Source organism: Misgurnus anguillicaudatus, chromosome 14 (genome assembly GCF_027580225.2).
Source record: "Misgurnus anguillicaudatus chromosome 14, ASM2758022v2, whole genome shotgun sequence".
Lineage (NCBI taxonomy): Eukaryota > Metazoa > Chordata > Actinopteri > Cypriniformes > Cobitidae > Misgurnus > Misgurnus anguillicaudatus.
In genome coordinates, this window is record NC_073350.2 from 134,630 (window position 1) to 151,617 (window position 16,988).

At 39.8% G+C, this 16,988-nt stretch overlaps 1 protein-coding gene across 2 annotated transcripts in view; it reads left to right on the forward strand.

Annotated features, from left to right (window-relative positions):
- The window catches only part of LOC129427936 (kinetochore protein Nuf2), a 54,886-nt gene that overhangs the window by 14,895 nt on the left and 23,003 nt on the right, over window positions 1–16,988 (forward strand). For both annotated transcript variants that reach the window (XM_073875725.1, XM_073875724.1), the window contains exons 9-11: window positions 3,432–3,494; window positions 10,046–10,183; window positions 10,326–10,466. In XM_073875725.1, coding sequence (XP_073731826.1) covers window positions 3,432–3,494; window positions 10,046–10,183; window positions 10,326–10,466 — 342 coding nt within the window. The remainder of the gene's footprint in view (window positions 1–3,431; window positions 3,495–10,045; window positions 10,184–10,325; window positions 10,467–16,988) is intronic.

Genomic DNA, 16,988 nt, shown 5'->3' on the forward strand with positions numbered 1-16,988 from the left:
TAGATCATATCATATATTTAGGTGCATGAAGAACATGCTAGAAAGGCATAAATAGATTAACTTTAAATTAATATATTAACAGTGGAGCGCAGTGTAGAAGATTAACAAAAAAGATAAACACAAAAACCCTAGACAAACACTTGAAATATTTATTAACAACAGCAGTGAAATGTATATGCTTGATCATGGTTGCTGTTAAAAGTTATTTAAGACTTTAAATGGCAAATGTCGAGAGGGTATTATTTTTGCACAAAGTAGCCTACATTAAAATGATGCGCGAACCTCTCCACTTGTGGGTTTCCTTTGATTTCGGACAAAACTGGGACGTGTGCATTCAGGTATGCGCTATGAATTTCTCTCCGCTCTTGCCCAGAGAGTGTGCACGCACTTTAAATCTCTTCAGTCACTTCCATGCAATTGTTTTATCCCTCCCAAAGTGTGCGTGTATGCGCTCAGACTGCGTCCCGTGCATTCGCAAATCCATCAGCTTTTGCGCTCTCTCTGGTAAAACGTTGGCGCTTGGTCCGCAACGCGAGCCTCCGCTGCATCGTGCGCACGTCTCTGTACGTTGCGCTGGGTGCAGGGAACGCTCATGGGAGTTGTCGCAGTGTCATTGCGCATTGTTTATAATTTCGCATAACTTTTAAGAAAACTACAATTAAAAAAATATTCAACCAGCCAAAGTGGCTAGTGGGATTGGCTGTCTTACCTGTCAAGCCCTGGTCGCGTAGCCTAATAGCGCAGACAAATCGATGCAAATTCAGAAATATGACAGCATACACTGTTACTGTTACACAGAGTTATAGCATATAACTACTGTACAGCATGATAGAGAGGGAGAGAATGCGCGCGTGTGTGGGAAAACACGTCACCTTTTCAGTTATGAGGCGTGCGCTGCACGCAACATGACAGAGCGCGCATTCAGTCAATTAAGCCGAACAGTAAAATATAAATGTGCGCACTCAATTGGATAATTTTAAACGCGCAAACACAGACAAAAAGACATGCCATCGTAGAAATAAGATAAATAACATATTACTTGAGGGCAGTGTTGGGTGTAACTAGTTACTAAGTAATTCGTTACTGAAGTTAATTTACTTTTTCCTTGAAAAAGTAAAGTAAGGGATTACTCTTATTTTTCTTGTAATCTAATTACAGTTACTTCTGATGTAACTAAATACTATAATACAATAGTGGATTTAACATGGTTTTAGTTTACACTTCTCATTATAAACTGGTTGATTATTAGCATTGATATTAATGTGATGTTGGCTGTTTATTAATACTTAAAAGCACATATTAATGCCTGATTCTGCAAAACCTTATTCTACATCCTTAACCCTCCCCATTTCTACCAGTACTTAAAATGATCAACTTCTTTATTATTAATAAGCAGTAGTTGGAGTATACTGAGGCAAAAGTAGTTAAAAGTTAGTTAATAGAGAGAATTGGACCCTAAAGTGGGACCAGAATAATTGATGTACTTTTATATATAATTTTTTCGAGCCATTTCAATTCTTGTATCATGTACTAATAGGATTTAGAAAGTAATAAGTAATAAGTAATTAAATACTTTTTGAAGAGAGTAATTTGTGAAGTAATCTAATTACATGATTGAAGATGTAATTAGTAACTAGTAATTAATTACTTTTTTTGAGTAACTTACCCAGCACTGCTTGAGTGCTATTTTGTTTGTTTAATAAAATAACAAATTGTTATCTGGCGCTATAAAGAAAATCAAATAAAATATACTTGATCTTCAAGGGGGGCGGGTCGAGCAGTTAGGAGGGCAGGGCGCCCCTCTTGTATAATGGTAGGGGAAACACTGTATACTGTTTTGTATTTTCAGAAATAAAATTAATATTTAGTTCACTAGCTGTAGGACATTACATAAACAGTTAGCAGTAACGAAGATGGATAATTTTAGTAGCAGTCATAAAATAAAAAATATTTTTGTAAAAAAGTCATTAATCATTATGTAAAATGCAAATGTGCATCAAAATATTTTCTCTGCTGTCATAATTTTCAAACATTTTATGCCTCCAAACATGTTTATATAATGTTAAGCATATGAAGATACTTATACTTATAAACATGTATTTAAAAATATTTATTTCCCAGTACTTGTTGCAGTGTTAGAATAGTGGGTTAAGCAAATGAAAATTGTATAGAAGTGTTGCACACTGCAGGCTTTCAAGAAAAAAGTACAAAATAAAATGGGGGGCCTGTGCCCTAGTAGAGCTTTATATCTAGCAAAGACCCTGAGGGTAATGATTGCCTTTTTTCATCGTCTACCACCACAAGTACATTTCAGATCTGTGGGAAACACTGCTTACTAAATAGCCGCCTAGTAGGTCTTATACTGTTAAACTATTGGTTAGACGGCAGGCGCAAAGGTGAACCTAGCGGCTCAAAGCAGCCAGTGGAAAATAAATATGGCAGAAGTTGAGACGAGCGGGGAAAACGACAGTAACTACTTGTGCCTAAACAGAATAGTACATCTGAAATGTATATTTTTTGCTTGAATTAGATTTAATTACATCAGAATAATATGTATTTATTTCAGTATGATAATTGCGTATCTGAATGAATAAAAGCAAATAAAAATAGCGTTTTTCTAGGGAAGTCGTATTGTAAGACATACCGTTATCAATATTCAACAGCAGCATCGCATAACGCATATTTTCTCAATATCGTGTAGGCCTAGTAACATGTTCTGAGTTTGTAGTTGGTTAAGTTTGTTGTGATTCGACAGCAGCTTGGCTTAGCCAGAGATGTTTGAGCTTAGCTGGCGACTGGCGTATTCCTGTGGACGGAGTTTAGTCAAAAACTCTTATATTGATGTCATATAGACGGTTTCAGCAGTAACAACATAAACAAGCAGCTGTCGCGGTCCTCGCGTAACTTCCGGTAAACTCTGCTAATAATAAATAACAACAAAGTTCTTTAAGCGTAGTTTATTTATATAATAAGTAAAAAAAAAACACATAGATTAACTAGGAAACCAAAACCATTTGTTATTTTTGACGTGGCATTTGTTCAAGAGATCAGTTTAGCAACTACAGTCAGACCATTAAAAAAAACGAAACCGGAAGTAAGGTTCGGATCCAGACGTGTATCACGTGCGTCCGATGAAACCGTCTATATCCAGGTAGTAGAGGGCTGCAGTTAGGGGCCAGTCACAACAAAACCGTTCATGGCAGTTGCAGGCGCCTTTGAATGAAAAAAGGTGCACTGGCTTAGTTTGAGTTTGAGTTTGCCCTTACTGTGTTTATGCCACTGCATGTTTTTTTGTCCTAAAGCAAGAAAATATACCTGGACCATAAATTCACTCAGACCTCTTTCCTGCAGCTGTATGTTTGTCACAGGTAATGTTTGGTTTTTTCATGTCTGATTCTTTCTTTATTTGATTGTGGTCTTTTTTTTTTTAGAGTGCAATGAATGAAAAGGTTGCACAGTGCAAGACAGAAATTGCTGAAATATCGCAGAAACTGGTATGTATCAGTACATATGTTTATTAGACTTTAAAGGTCACATAACACACACTGTTTGTGTTAATCTCACATTAGTCTTGAGTACCTATAGAGTAGTACTGGATTCTTTATTTATCCAAAGAGTCTTTAGTTTAATCAGATCTCTAAAAGACAGATCTGCTGTACTGCTACTTTCCAAAAAAAGCTGAGCCTCCTGCAGGCGTGCCATGTGTGGAGTGACGCACGAGTATGCAACACACACACACACAAAACGTTATCCCATTATCTCTGTATAACTTATGATTCACTGCATGTTTGTGTTGTTTATATTATATGCACTTTTGTGTGGCCTGCCAACAAAACAGAGATTTGATGCAGTTTTACTTGGCGACTCGTGACCCAGTTGTTTTATCACTGGGGCCGCCCCATTTCAACAAACTCCGTCATTAAACAAACACACTTGCACCAGGCATGAAAATCCCTCGCCTTTCGGCGAAATTTGCCTTTTTGAAGCCAAATAAGGTGACCCACGTGAATCGTGTAGATTCGATAAGAAAACATTTTGGGGGGGAGGGGGTGTGCGCGCGTTGTTTGTAGACACGCCCTTCACGGTCATCCAAAATGAATGGCAGACATTAGATTTGTTTGAGTTCATGCTGCGCTGCAAAAACCAACAGTCATGTGACATCAAAGTATCATGAGAGTGAATCGAGAAGTCATAAGGAAGTCTGCTTTCGAGCGGCTCTCGCGCTACTGTGATGTCATCCGTTTTTCTATGTTCTTCATCATACATGCTTGTTGAAGATGTATATAGCGACTGCCTTCGGGACGTAAAGTCAACACAAAACGCTGTAAAACTATAACTGAATTCTAAGGTGTCAATCAATTAAAACAACATGTATACACAGCCTGACATTGCAAAGTGACCTGAAAGATTTTTATTGGAATGGATTGGAACGAATGATGGGCATACTCCTTGCTTGTAAGTCACATTGGTCTAGTCTACGGCTGTAAGTTCTTAAATGTAAATATGGTGAAACGGCAAAATATTGCATGAAATGCTGTAATAAGAACATACTGTTATCAATACTATTAATAAGAAAGTTTACTGTTTACAGTAACATTTAAAGGGGACAGAGAATGAAAAATCATTTTTACCTTGTCTTTGTTGAATAATTGTGGTCTACCCGCATTCACGAACATACAAAAAGTGCTAGACATGCTAAACATCTCAGTCTCATAGAATTCCTCTTTTAGAAATGTCAGCCAGAAAACGGCCCAATCTGAAAAACTGAGGCTTATGACATCACAGGCATCTCACTGCCCCTCCACTTTAAAATAATTGGCTACATTTTTGAGTCGCAGCAAAGTCAGCCAATCAGTAATGAGATTGCAAGTTAAGCCAGTAGGGGGAGCCAAATAGGTGCAAACCACTTGTTTAAAATCCCCCACCCTAATAGAGCTATCTGAGAAAGGTTTTAGGAAGCTTCTAAGGCATTACAGACCCAAACAAAAAAATTGTCTACATGTCACATCACAGAACAAGGATAAATACCTCGTTCAATCATTCCATGTCATCTTTAAGCAATTTTAGACTATTTGATCGACAAAGATGCTAAAGTGAACTGTTTTCGGGGAGCATATACGCACAAACTCCAAAGCCCACGCGCGTTTCAAAAATCACGCAAACGCATAATTTATTTGTGCTTGACAGGAGATATACGCACAAACTATATTGTAATACCACAGTCTCTGCAAGTTTTCTCATAAAAACAATCGTTTATTTTAAGTGAGCAGTTGATTATATGTATCAGTGTATTAGATCAGCGCTTCTCCACTGGTGTTAAAGGGACAGTTCCTCTTATAAGAAATGCTTATGTTTGAGTCATTATGTCAATGAAACTACATAAGACAAAAGGAAAATCACTTTTATAGCTTTAAAAAGATAAATTATATTTAATTTATAGAATGAAAACCAGTGTTATGTTAATTTGATAGTTTTTTTTTACCTAATCAATACTGTTAGATCTTACTTTATTTGTAACTTTGTTCTTTTCGATTTTATATGCTTGTAATTTCTTGATTTGTTTTTATTTTTTCCACATTACTTTTTTGCTTATCTGAAAATTATTTAACCCATGACTCAAAGACCAAAATGTAATTCATTTAACCAGTACTATATTGTAAAATTAATTCATTTCAAATTAGATGTAGGCCTTCAGGTCCACCCTTTTGCAAGGCCAACTTAAAATTGTATGGCCTTGCGACTGATGGTCAGATTATGGTAAAATAAAATTATTGCAGATTTAAAATAGTACGGGAATGCTACTTGTTACAGCTTTCCACATTTATCAACCCATTTAATTACATGGTTTCAGTTATTAGTCAAATGTTTAAATTTGAAATCTAAATTGTCCGTTAGAATTAAAAATTTGAAATGATGGTTATAATGTATTTTTTGTGTGTAATGGTGTGCATTTTGTTTCTGCGCACGTGGAGGGATGTTGAGTTCCTTCCTTCTTTTTTGTCCTTGCCAATCACATGCCTGAAGAATAAATAAGTTAACTTACAGCATGTCCCCTAATGAGGCCATAATATTTATTCTGGAGGGGGATCCTCACCCCTCCCGGCCCCATCAGAGGCCACATCGCCCCTGAGCACCCTTCTCACCTTTTTCACCCCTGACCCGTTTTCATGCCTGAACTCCACTTATACCCTGTATGAACAAACTGCATCTATTGTTCCTATAATGCTGAGTTATTTGGGAAGCTGAACAACAGTCTCTCTCTTTCTATTATATGATTTTTTTTTTTTATATACCACATTACTGTGAATGCCTTTAAAGTTTAAACTGTAAACAACGTCTGGAACGCGGCATGCACTGTTTAAAGTTCTAAAGCTGTAGAACGTAATGACACAGAAGAACTTGTGCCAAAAAAGGGAGTAAGTATTTTGGTTTAAAAAAATCTGACATCGTCCAAACCGTTATTTTATGCAAATGTTGTCAGGCTAAAATTATCTCCAGAGACGGCAACACGAGAAAATTTGCTCATCCACCTTAGCTGCATACATGCAGTGGAATACCAAGAATGCGTGAACCTATGATCATCGCACTACACATCAGCCGGTTACACTAGAAAAGCAAAAGAAAGTCGAGTCCGATGTCACTTAAAGATGCGTTTCAAGAGGGACTGCTTACCAAAAGAAAAGCAAGCGGTGGAATGAGAATACACACTCAATCACTATACACCTAGCCAAACACATTTTCCCACTAGCTACTGTTGAGAGACTGCTTCACCAAGATGCTGAGGAGAAGAACTATACTCAGCTGACGAAGGATGTGAAGAGAAACATTCTAGCTTACTTGAATGAGAAATATTCCGATCAGGTCACAGATGACCTGCTTGACATTGCGACGACTTTATCTCGGTTCCAAACCACCTACATTGAGAGAAAATATGGAACCGGTTACATCCAGCACAGTCAAAGAAATAAATTTGCAAAAGGATCAACAAGTAGAGACACTCTCAAGGACTGCTACTGCAGCAGAGCCTGTTGTTCCTCCTCCTGAGGTAAAAAGATGAAAGACTAGTTTGTCCAGCTATTTTAAAAGGCAAAGCACCAACAGCATGTGCTATGGTAGAGACAAACACTCTGAGGGAAAGCATTAAAAATGGAGCTGATAACCTATTTACAGACCACAGAAGGTTGACAGTGATGCAGACCCTTTGGAGTAGTGGAGATGCCATCAGGCTGTTTTCCCCTGCATTGCAAAGCTATCTTACCAGTATTTGTGTATCCCTGCCACCAGTGGTCCATTTAAGAGGGTGTTTAGCACTGGTGGCAACATTGTTACGTGCCGCAGGGCTCAAACCAAATGATGTGGACCATTTGGGTTTTCTGGCTCAAAATTTGTAATGTCTGAAGTGCCTTTTTAATGTAGCGTGTTGTCTGGAATACTGAGTATTGCGTCAAAAACAGTTTCACTACAATTACTAATATAAGTTGCATACTTTTGTTTTACTGTGTGTGTGTGCATGTGCGCGCCTCAAAGTCCATATTAATGAAATTTAACTTCATGAAGGATTGTTTACAAAGTGTAGTTGCGAGTTGGTTTACAAAACTTTTATAAAGGAAGATTCCACTTTCATAAAAATCTATTTATTTGTATGATACAGCTGCAAATAAGTATTTGAACACCTGTCTATCAGCTAGAATTCTGACCCTCAAAGACTTGTTAGTCTGCCAATAAAATGTCCACTTCCACTCCATTTATTATCCTAAATTAGATGCACATGTTTGAGGTCGTTAGCTGGCTAAAGACACGTGTCCACCCCATACAATCAGTAAGAATCCAACTACTGCATGGCCAAGACCAAAGAGCTCTCCAAAGACACTAGAGACAAATTTGTACACCTCCACAAGGCTTAAAAGGGCTACGGGGAAATTGCCAAGCAGCTTGGTGAAAAAAGGTCCACTGTTGGAGCAATCATTAGAAAATGGAAGGAGCTAAACTTGACTTTCAATCTCCCTTGGACTGGGGCTTCATGCAAGAACTTACCTTATGGGGTCTCGATGATCCTAAGAAAGGTGAGAAATCAGCCTAGAACTACACGGAAGGAGCTGGTCAATGACCTTAAAAGAGCTGGGACCACCGTTTCCAAGGTTACTGTTGGTAATGCACTAAGACGTCATGGTTTGAAATCATGCATGGCACGAAAGGTTCCCCTGCTTAAACCAGCACATGTTCAAGCCCGTCTTAAGTTTGCCTATGACCATTTGGATGATCCAGAGGAGTCATGGGAGAAAGTCATGTGGTCAGATGAGACCAAAAAATAACTTTTTGGTAAAAAGAATGATGAGTTCCATCCCTACTGTGAAGCATGGGGGTGGTAGCATCATGCTTTGGGGGTGTTTTTTTGCACATGGGACAGGGTGACTGCACTGGAATAAGGAAAGGATCACCGGAGCCATGTATTGTGAGATTTTGGGGAACAACCTCCTTCCCTCAGTTACAGCATTGAAAATGGGTCAAGGCTGGGTCTTCCAACATGACAATGACTGGAAGCACACAGCCAGGATAACCAAGGAGTGGCTCGGTAAGAAGCATATCAAGGTTCTGGCGTGACCTAGCCAGTCTCCAGACCTAAACCCAATAGAGAATCTTCGGAGGGAGCTCATACTCTGTGTTTCTCAGTGACAGGCCAGAAACCTGACTGATCTAGAGAAGTTCTGTGTAGAGGAGTGGGCCAAAATCCCTCCTGCAGTGTGTGCAAAACTACAGGAAACGTTTGACCTCTGTAATTGCAAACACATTTCAGAACGTTCCATGATTTCTAAGTGGGAGAACTTGCAAAATGGCAGGGTGTTTAAATACTTTTTTTACTCACTGTAGTTTTTTTTTTTTTAACATTCCAGGATTTTTCTTAATTTAAAGGCATTCTAAGCGAATCTGTGGGTTGATTTTTGAAATGTGTTTATTTAAAACAAACTGAGCGTAGTTAACTCCTCCCCCTCCTTTCCGTGCTTTCATGAACGCGCCCAAACCCAACCCCCAAATCCTTCTTGCCGTTTATTGGTTAGAATACTTTGTTATGGTTTCTGGTGTTAGGTTTGGCCAGTTTGTTATTATTGCAGTTTGTGGAGGCTGGGCTGTCTACACAGATCGCGTTTTTTTACAGTTTGATCAGCGGACAGGAAGCAAGCAGATAGTGAGACGATGTTTGCTGTATGTAACAAAAAATGTTTTATGGTCTAAAACGCGTGAATTCGCTAAGAGAACCTTTAATAGACTTCATTGGACTCCAACAGTGTAGTTTCATTGCCGTTTTAAATTGCAGTTTCGACGCAGCTTCAAAGGGCTCTAAACGATAAAAAACAAGGCATAAGGGTCTTATGTAGTAAACAATAGTCATTTTAGACAATTTCACAACCTCTCGTTTTGCACTAGCAGTGTGACACGCCAACGCGACCTTGGGTTGAAAGCACGTGCATCTCTCATGTGAAATGCACATTTGCGGACCATTTTAAACAATAAACTGACACAAAGACATTAATTAGTATCATTACACAAACAACAATGTTGGAATGGTCCTCTTTCTCCACACTTGTAAACATTGTGGTGGTAGTTTAGCATATGTCATACGTGACCTTTCGACGTGATAACATGATCTGTAAGTTCGCGCTGGTGCGTTACATGAAGTTGTGGTTTAAAAGATCGCTTGAAGCCTTTTGAAGCTGTGTTGAAACTATAAACTATGGTCCAATAAAGGATATTAAAATGAGACATCCTGGAATGTTGTCCTTAAAAAAAACTGATTTCTTTTCGACTTTATCTATTTATTTGATCTATAAGGGAGGGTCATTGCAAAGTGATAGTTTTGTAGTGTGCATCGAGGCATGCACACTTTAATTCCTAACGTTATAGAAGAAACATGTTGACATGGAATGTATAATCATCCGTCATCATCATTTTCCAACAAAGTATGCACACAGCACAATAGTATTTCATGCATATATTGTGGCACAGGCATTTTTTTTAAATGACTACACATGTGTTCTGCACTCTACAGAGTCAAAGGAGAGTGGAAGTGGCAACACTGAAAGATGAGATTGTCAAGCTCAAGTCTCAGATTGTGGAGTCACCTGAAGAACTTCGAAATGAGATGGAAAGGATGAAAGAGACTGTGAAAAACATCAAGATGTCAAAAGTATGTATGACTTACATGGCAAAAAAGTTTTAGTTAATGCAAGTGCTGAAGCACAGTAAGCCAACCATTGCTTCTAACCCCAGACTGATTTCTAGTAGTAATGATTTGGTTTGTTGACTGTCTGCTGTTGTGTATGTGATAGGACCTGGCTGATGAAAGGCTAGTGGAGCTCCAGATGCGGGTGCAGTGTGCAGGTCAGGTGGAGGCAGAGATCCAGGTTTTACTCAAACAGCTGCAGGACCTGCAGGACAGCATGTGTCAGACCAACCAGCAGAAGGAGAAGGTCTGATGGTTTATATACATGTTTTAATATCAATAATTAATTTAAGGAATCATTTGTGAGTCGATATCAGTAAAATTGACAGAGTAGGGTGGTGTCAAATATTGAAATCAATTATTGAAATCAAACTTTAATGCCTCTAATCTCGTCATTAGATTATGAGACTTCAACCTGGACAATATTTTTATGTATTCTATAAAAAGGTACAACAATTATATTAAAGCTCACGTAACACACGCTGTTTCTGCATTTCTGATATCAATCTGGAGTACCTATAGAGTAGTATGACATCCTTTATATCTCTGAAGAGTCTTTAGTTTAATCAGATTTATAAAAGAAAGATTAGCTTTAACGAATCTTTCCGATAACGTACGAAAAAATGAAGAAGGAGGAGTTATAACACGGGAGGAGCGAGTACGAGTAATGCAACACTATACAACACTGTTTAACTTATGATTCACTACATGTTCGTGTCATTTATATAATATACACGTGCCTATTTCCAACATAAGACAGAAGTCTTACTTACCACGTGTAACTCGTCATGACCCGGTTCTGAAAATCCACCGCATCAAACACACACGCAAAACTCCGCTGCTAATCCGGATAATAAACTATATCCATTGTTTCCATAAGGCTGGATGTCTTCTCCTTACATCAAAAAACACACTTCTTGTTGTGCCATTGAGTTTTGAAAATAAACAAAGCTGAGTGGCGTGATAAGTTGTTAGCAAGCTCTAGCGTCTCCCGCTGACTGACGGCTGGGCGGGGTTTTCCGGGGGAAGTTTTCCAGCGGAAGCCCATATAAAGAAGTGATACGTATCGAAAACCCCTGAAATGTCAGTTAGAACCGTAATCGAAAAAAACTAGCCGAAACTTGTATGAACCCTGGCGAAGTGCATTCGGCACAGAAATACTCTGAAACACGCCCAACTGCATTTTTGACACTTTGCCTACGTTTAGCATGAGGAAACAACTCTATAACTGTGTTAATAAGTCAGAATGCTTGAAATACCATTAACCCCCCCCCCCCCCTTTAAAACCATTCATAGCCATGTTTACCAGTACTGATTTAAATCATTTTTCATAAGGATTAGTATTAAAATCTGGGGTTTGTTTTGAACTTACACCTTATAGTTCAATATAGCTTTTCCAAATTCATCCTGAAATGTAAGTTAAAGCAACTGTAGGAAACTTTTTCCTTGGTGAATCAGAGACCAGGAGACGTTGGGATATCTTTCATACAGAAGTTTTCTCTTTATTGAGGACTCGCTGTGCGTAGCTGCAGTCATCCAAGTCTGACTACATCTCAGCACAGTAGAGTTTTATACCTTCCAAGAGGGAGGGATACATAGGGGTGGAGACAATCTTAACAAAGCATGTACATTCAGTCAAGGTATCAGATCGTTACTGGGATGGACCCAGCCCTTATCTCATCAGCATAACAGTGTCATTCAAATGCTTAGGTGCTAATCCACTCAGCGGACAGTATCACCCACACCTTCACATTATCATAGAGACAAAAGCACAGTTGTGTCTGGAGCTTAGCAATCTCCTTTAACTTGGCACCTTTCAACAATGGTCAGGAAGAGCATAAAGACAAAAGGTTAATGTCTAAGCCACCTGGGCTGCCTGAGAATGTCATAATCTTTACCTCAAAATGTAAAACACAATGTACATAACTCTTTCAGTCTATATACTATTATATTGGGACCTAGATATAGCATTTTATAAATTTGTAATCCTACAGTTCCCCCTTTGAGAGTTCTAATAACTCTCACACACACACAAAAAAAACTATTTAAGACACTTAAAAGTTCATTCTTGTAACCTGTGATTGCTACAGGTACTTGTTCTGTGTTGATTGTCTGTAGTGAAGAACTGCATGCTGACACAGAAACAAGCATGCAGCCAGAGTCCGTGAAGTTCTTACGGGTAATATTCTTTCTTGGTTGAAACTGTCATTTCCTTTTGATGGGCATGGGTTGTTTGTTGAATTAAACACTTGATACTGTGGATGCATATATAGTACACCAGTAGGGAAAACAATAGTAGTATTGCTATGTCCTTAATCCACAGCCAGGGTTTACCGAACAGGTTTCCGAACCATGAAGAATTGTCTTCAGTCATCTGGTGTAATTTTGCTGAAAGGTCAAGAATGTCTTGTTGGATTTTGTTTAAGTCCTCTGTCGGATCCAATAACCCGGTGCAGCACTCGGGGCCGATAACGGTGCAGGCTCCCCCTTGCATTGCAAGAATGTAATCCAAGGCCACTCTGTTCTGTAAGATCATTATCTTGTGTGAAGCAAGAGTGTCTGTGATGTTACCCAGGGCAAATGCTGTATCATTGGCCAGTTTCTGTACAGAATTTGACAAGCTTCTGATTTGATCGAGGGCTTGCATGACACCATAAGACGGGATTAATGCTCCAAGAGTTCTTGACCACCATGTTTGTGCACAAGTGAGTCCTGCAATGCAGCCATCTTCTTTGTTCATGGTAGGGGCTGAACTGTGTAGATTCAGAGATCTTGTGGTGGAGTGTGTATTTTCTCTGATAGCAGGTAAAACATAAACCAGGGTGCACCTGCCATTGAATTGGCTGGGTAGGATGTTATAGACAGAAGTTCCACATAACCAAAATGTGTCAGTTGGTGGAGGAATCATACACCACTGATTTATTGTGAAGAGTTTTGGGAGATATGATGTCTTGTGGAGACATTTTTCTAAGTCATTTTCCTCTCTCCCTTCTGATGGAGAAATGTCAATGTGGGATTCTCTTCTCATTTTTACCACAAGGCTGCAATGTTCACGAGGAATTTCACCCAGTGGCGTTGAGGCTGGAACATTGTTTTCCACGCACCAGGGAAAAATCATTGGCAAGAGTAGATCTGTCATTATGGGAGTAGCTGAAGTTAGGTTGCAGGATGGTAGTCCAGGAACGCAACATGGAGAAGCTTGAGGAGATGTCATGTTGTGACACGTACTTTTGTTGTATCTTCCACTGGCCTGAACTTCAAATATGGTACACGTGTCACAGTGGGAGATGGGATGTGCCACCCATGGGATTCCTGCTCCTACTGAAGGCGGGTGTGGCATGCAAACATTCTTTCCAGCAAACAAGGCATTTCTTGACATATTCATCAGCTCTAAGAATATGTTGTTTCTGGAGTCTATATGATGTCCATGTGCGATATCCATGATGATTACTAGTACTGCAATCTTGATCATGTTGATGGATGACTGAAGTTCCCGTATTTGATTCTCTGCGTTGTGTATTTTTTTTTTTTTTTTTTTTTCGTAACCGTTGGCTTGGCAGTGGGTGTCAGTGTCTTCAGAGTTTGTGGCTTCATACGTAGTTAAGGAGACTGGTGTGTATGGGTCTTGGGACAGCCATCAAGTGATATCTGCACAAAGTAAGAAAAAAACAAAAGACGAAAAAGCAGTATTTGTTGTAAAACGAAATTGTAACATTTGTATACAAGTGTTGTATCCTTTGTTCAATCTGAGTGTATTGTTGTTCCTTCTTTCCCTATTTCTTAATTCCTGTGACACCTAAAGGACAGTGAGGTAAGGATGGACTAGTGGAATGGGGAGGGCCTATGAGGGAGTCTTCACCGCAGGGTTGGCCCCCGAAGCCTATTGCATTCGGTTCTTCCCTGGGCTCCTCACTGGTCCGTGTGTCCTATCCTATCCCTGTAGGTGGGGGAACAACTTTACAGTGTGACACATGAGTCCAGGTTTTCCTTCCCTGACACAATACTGCAGCTGCTGTAATCAACATCACTTGGTGTGGTCCGTGCCACTTAGGCTCTAACGGCTTGTTTCTGAATGACTTTATCATGACCCACTGACCTGGGATGATTGTGTGTCCACCTTCTGGTGGAGTCTGCCAACACAATTCAACTCTCTCTCTGGCACTCTGTACTGCTTTTGTGAGGTTTTCACAGTAAGTGATCAGGGCATCTGAGGCAATGTGTACATCAGCATTTCTAAGATCAATCACACCTGGCATCTGCATTGGGCGTCCAGTAATAATCTCATGAGGGCTCAGTCCTACTGATCTGTTAGGTGAAGCTCTCATACTACACAGTACCGCTGGCAGCGCTTCAACCCATGGTACTCCTTCCTGATGCATTTTGCTTAGCCTGGCTTTAATTGTTTTGTTTGCTCTTTCAACCTGTCCTGATGCTTGTGGCCTGTATGGGCAGTGAAGATTCCACTTAATCTTTAACATTTTAGACACTTCCTTGACTACCTGTCCTGTGAAATGTGTACCTTGATCTGAGTCAATGCAATCTGGTAATCCCCATCTGGGAATGAAATCGTTGACAAGACATTTAGCAGTATGTGCAGCTGTAGCACGCCCTGTTGGATACGTTTCTATCCATCTTGAGAACTTGTCTAATACTACCAAAACATCAGTTTTTCCCTTACAAGGAGGCAATGATATGTAATCAACTTGCAAATGACGAAATGGTCCCGGTGGGGCTGGAGTATGTGTTGCTGCTGTAGCTGCTGCTGGCACATCATTATTTTTCTGACATGTAACACATCTCTTGACTATTTCAGTGGCTACATTTCTGAATTTTGGATTCCACCATTGATTTGAGAACCTGTGATTCATCGTTGCTGGACCGCTGTGACCCAAATTGTGTATTTGTTGAGCCAAATATGGCAGCAGTGATTCGGGAGCGACATACTTTCCCCCTCTGGTCCAGCAGCCAGATGAATCCACTGTGGCTCCCTTGTCTAACCATGTCCATGCTTCATACAAAGGAACGTCTTTATACAGATCAATGATTGATTTGGGAGGCAGCATTGTGTTCTGTGCTGTACTACCTGAACACACTTGTACAGTTGCATAGGAACAAGCTTGTTTAGCAGCTACATCAGCAAGAGCATTGCCTTTAGCCTCCGTAGTGTTAGTTGTAAGATGTGCTTTCACTTTTATCACTGCTAATTTCTTTGGGAGTTTCATGGCAAACATTAGATCTTTCACTAATCCAGCATGCTTGATGGGGGATCCAGCAGAAGTTAAAAACTGTCTACTTTGCCAAATTACACCAAAATCATGAATTACCCCAAATGCATACCTGGAATCAGTGTAGATATTTGCCACCGATCCTGAAGCTAGAGTACATGCTCTAGTTAAGGCTATGAGTTCTGCAGCTTGAGCTGAAAAATGATCTGGAAGACGACCTGAAGCTACCACTTCAGTCGTGGAAGTGACTGCATAACCTGCTCGTCTGTTACCTTCAATAACTTGAGCTGAACCATCGACAAACAACTCAATTTCTGCATTCTCTATGGGAATTTCTTTTACTTCACTCGTAGGTACGTATGTAAGCGTAACACAATCGTGAGTCATTTCTCCTTCATCCTCTAAAACAACTTCAGTCATGGCAGACATCATACATGAGGATGGGTTTGTGACTGGCGCACGCTGTAAAACAATGTTCGGGGCTGTGAGGGTTATTAACCAATTTCCCCAACGAGAGGAGGTGATGGAAGTGACTTTTGATTGATTCATTAGTGCGGACACTGCATGAGGGCATCTTACATTTACAGTCTGTCCTAACACCATTCCGGATGAAGCCTGAATAGCTAGATGAACTGCCTGCACTGCTCTAAGACATGGACCCATACCTTGAGCTACTATGTCAAGTTTACCAGAGTAATAATGAATTGGGCGTAAACTGCCCCCATGATCTTGCATTAGACATGCAGTCATAAAGCCTAAGTGTTCATGGACATAAAGCACAAAGGGCCTATCAGATTGTGCAATTCCTAAAGCTGGTGCTTGACATAGTGCTCTCTTCAAATCATTGAAAGCTTTGAGGTGAATTTCTCCCATACAGACAGTATCAGAATCTTTAACCTGGCCTTTCAACAAGTCATAGAGTGGCTGAGCAATCGAGGCATAGTCTTCAATCCAAGGTCTACAGTAGCCTGCTGTTCCTAAAAATGATCGGAGTGTTTTAATGTTAGTAGGCGGGAGTATGGCTTGGACTGAAGCAGTTCTATCATCTGTAATGGATCTTTTTCCTGCACCAATTGTTTGACCCAGAAATGTGACTTGGTTTTTAGCTATTTGAGCTTTGTGAAAGCTGCATTTGTGTCCTCTTTTCTGCAAATAGTCCAACAATGCTGCTAATTCAGTCTGATGTACCTCATGATCGGTTGAGGCAATCAAAATATCATCAACATACTGAATCATAGTGGACTGTTTTACTGGACATTCAGGGTCACACAAATCACGCCTGACAGCCTGATGGTATATGGTTGGTGAGTTCTGAAATCCCTGTGGAAGGCGTGTCCACTGGTATTGCTCAAAGTCAACTGTAAAAGCTAACCAAGCCTGGCTGTCAGAGTGCAAGGGTACAGAAAAGAATCCATTAGACATATCGATTACTGAAAAAACCTTACAATCTAGTGGTAAGCCATTACAAATAGTAGAGGGATCTGCTACTAGGGGGGTGATTTTATCAATATGTTTATTGGCTACTCTGTAGTCTACGGTAAGTC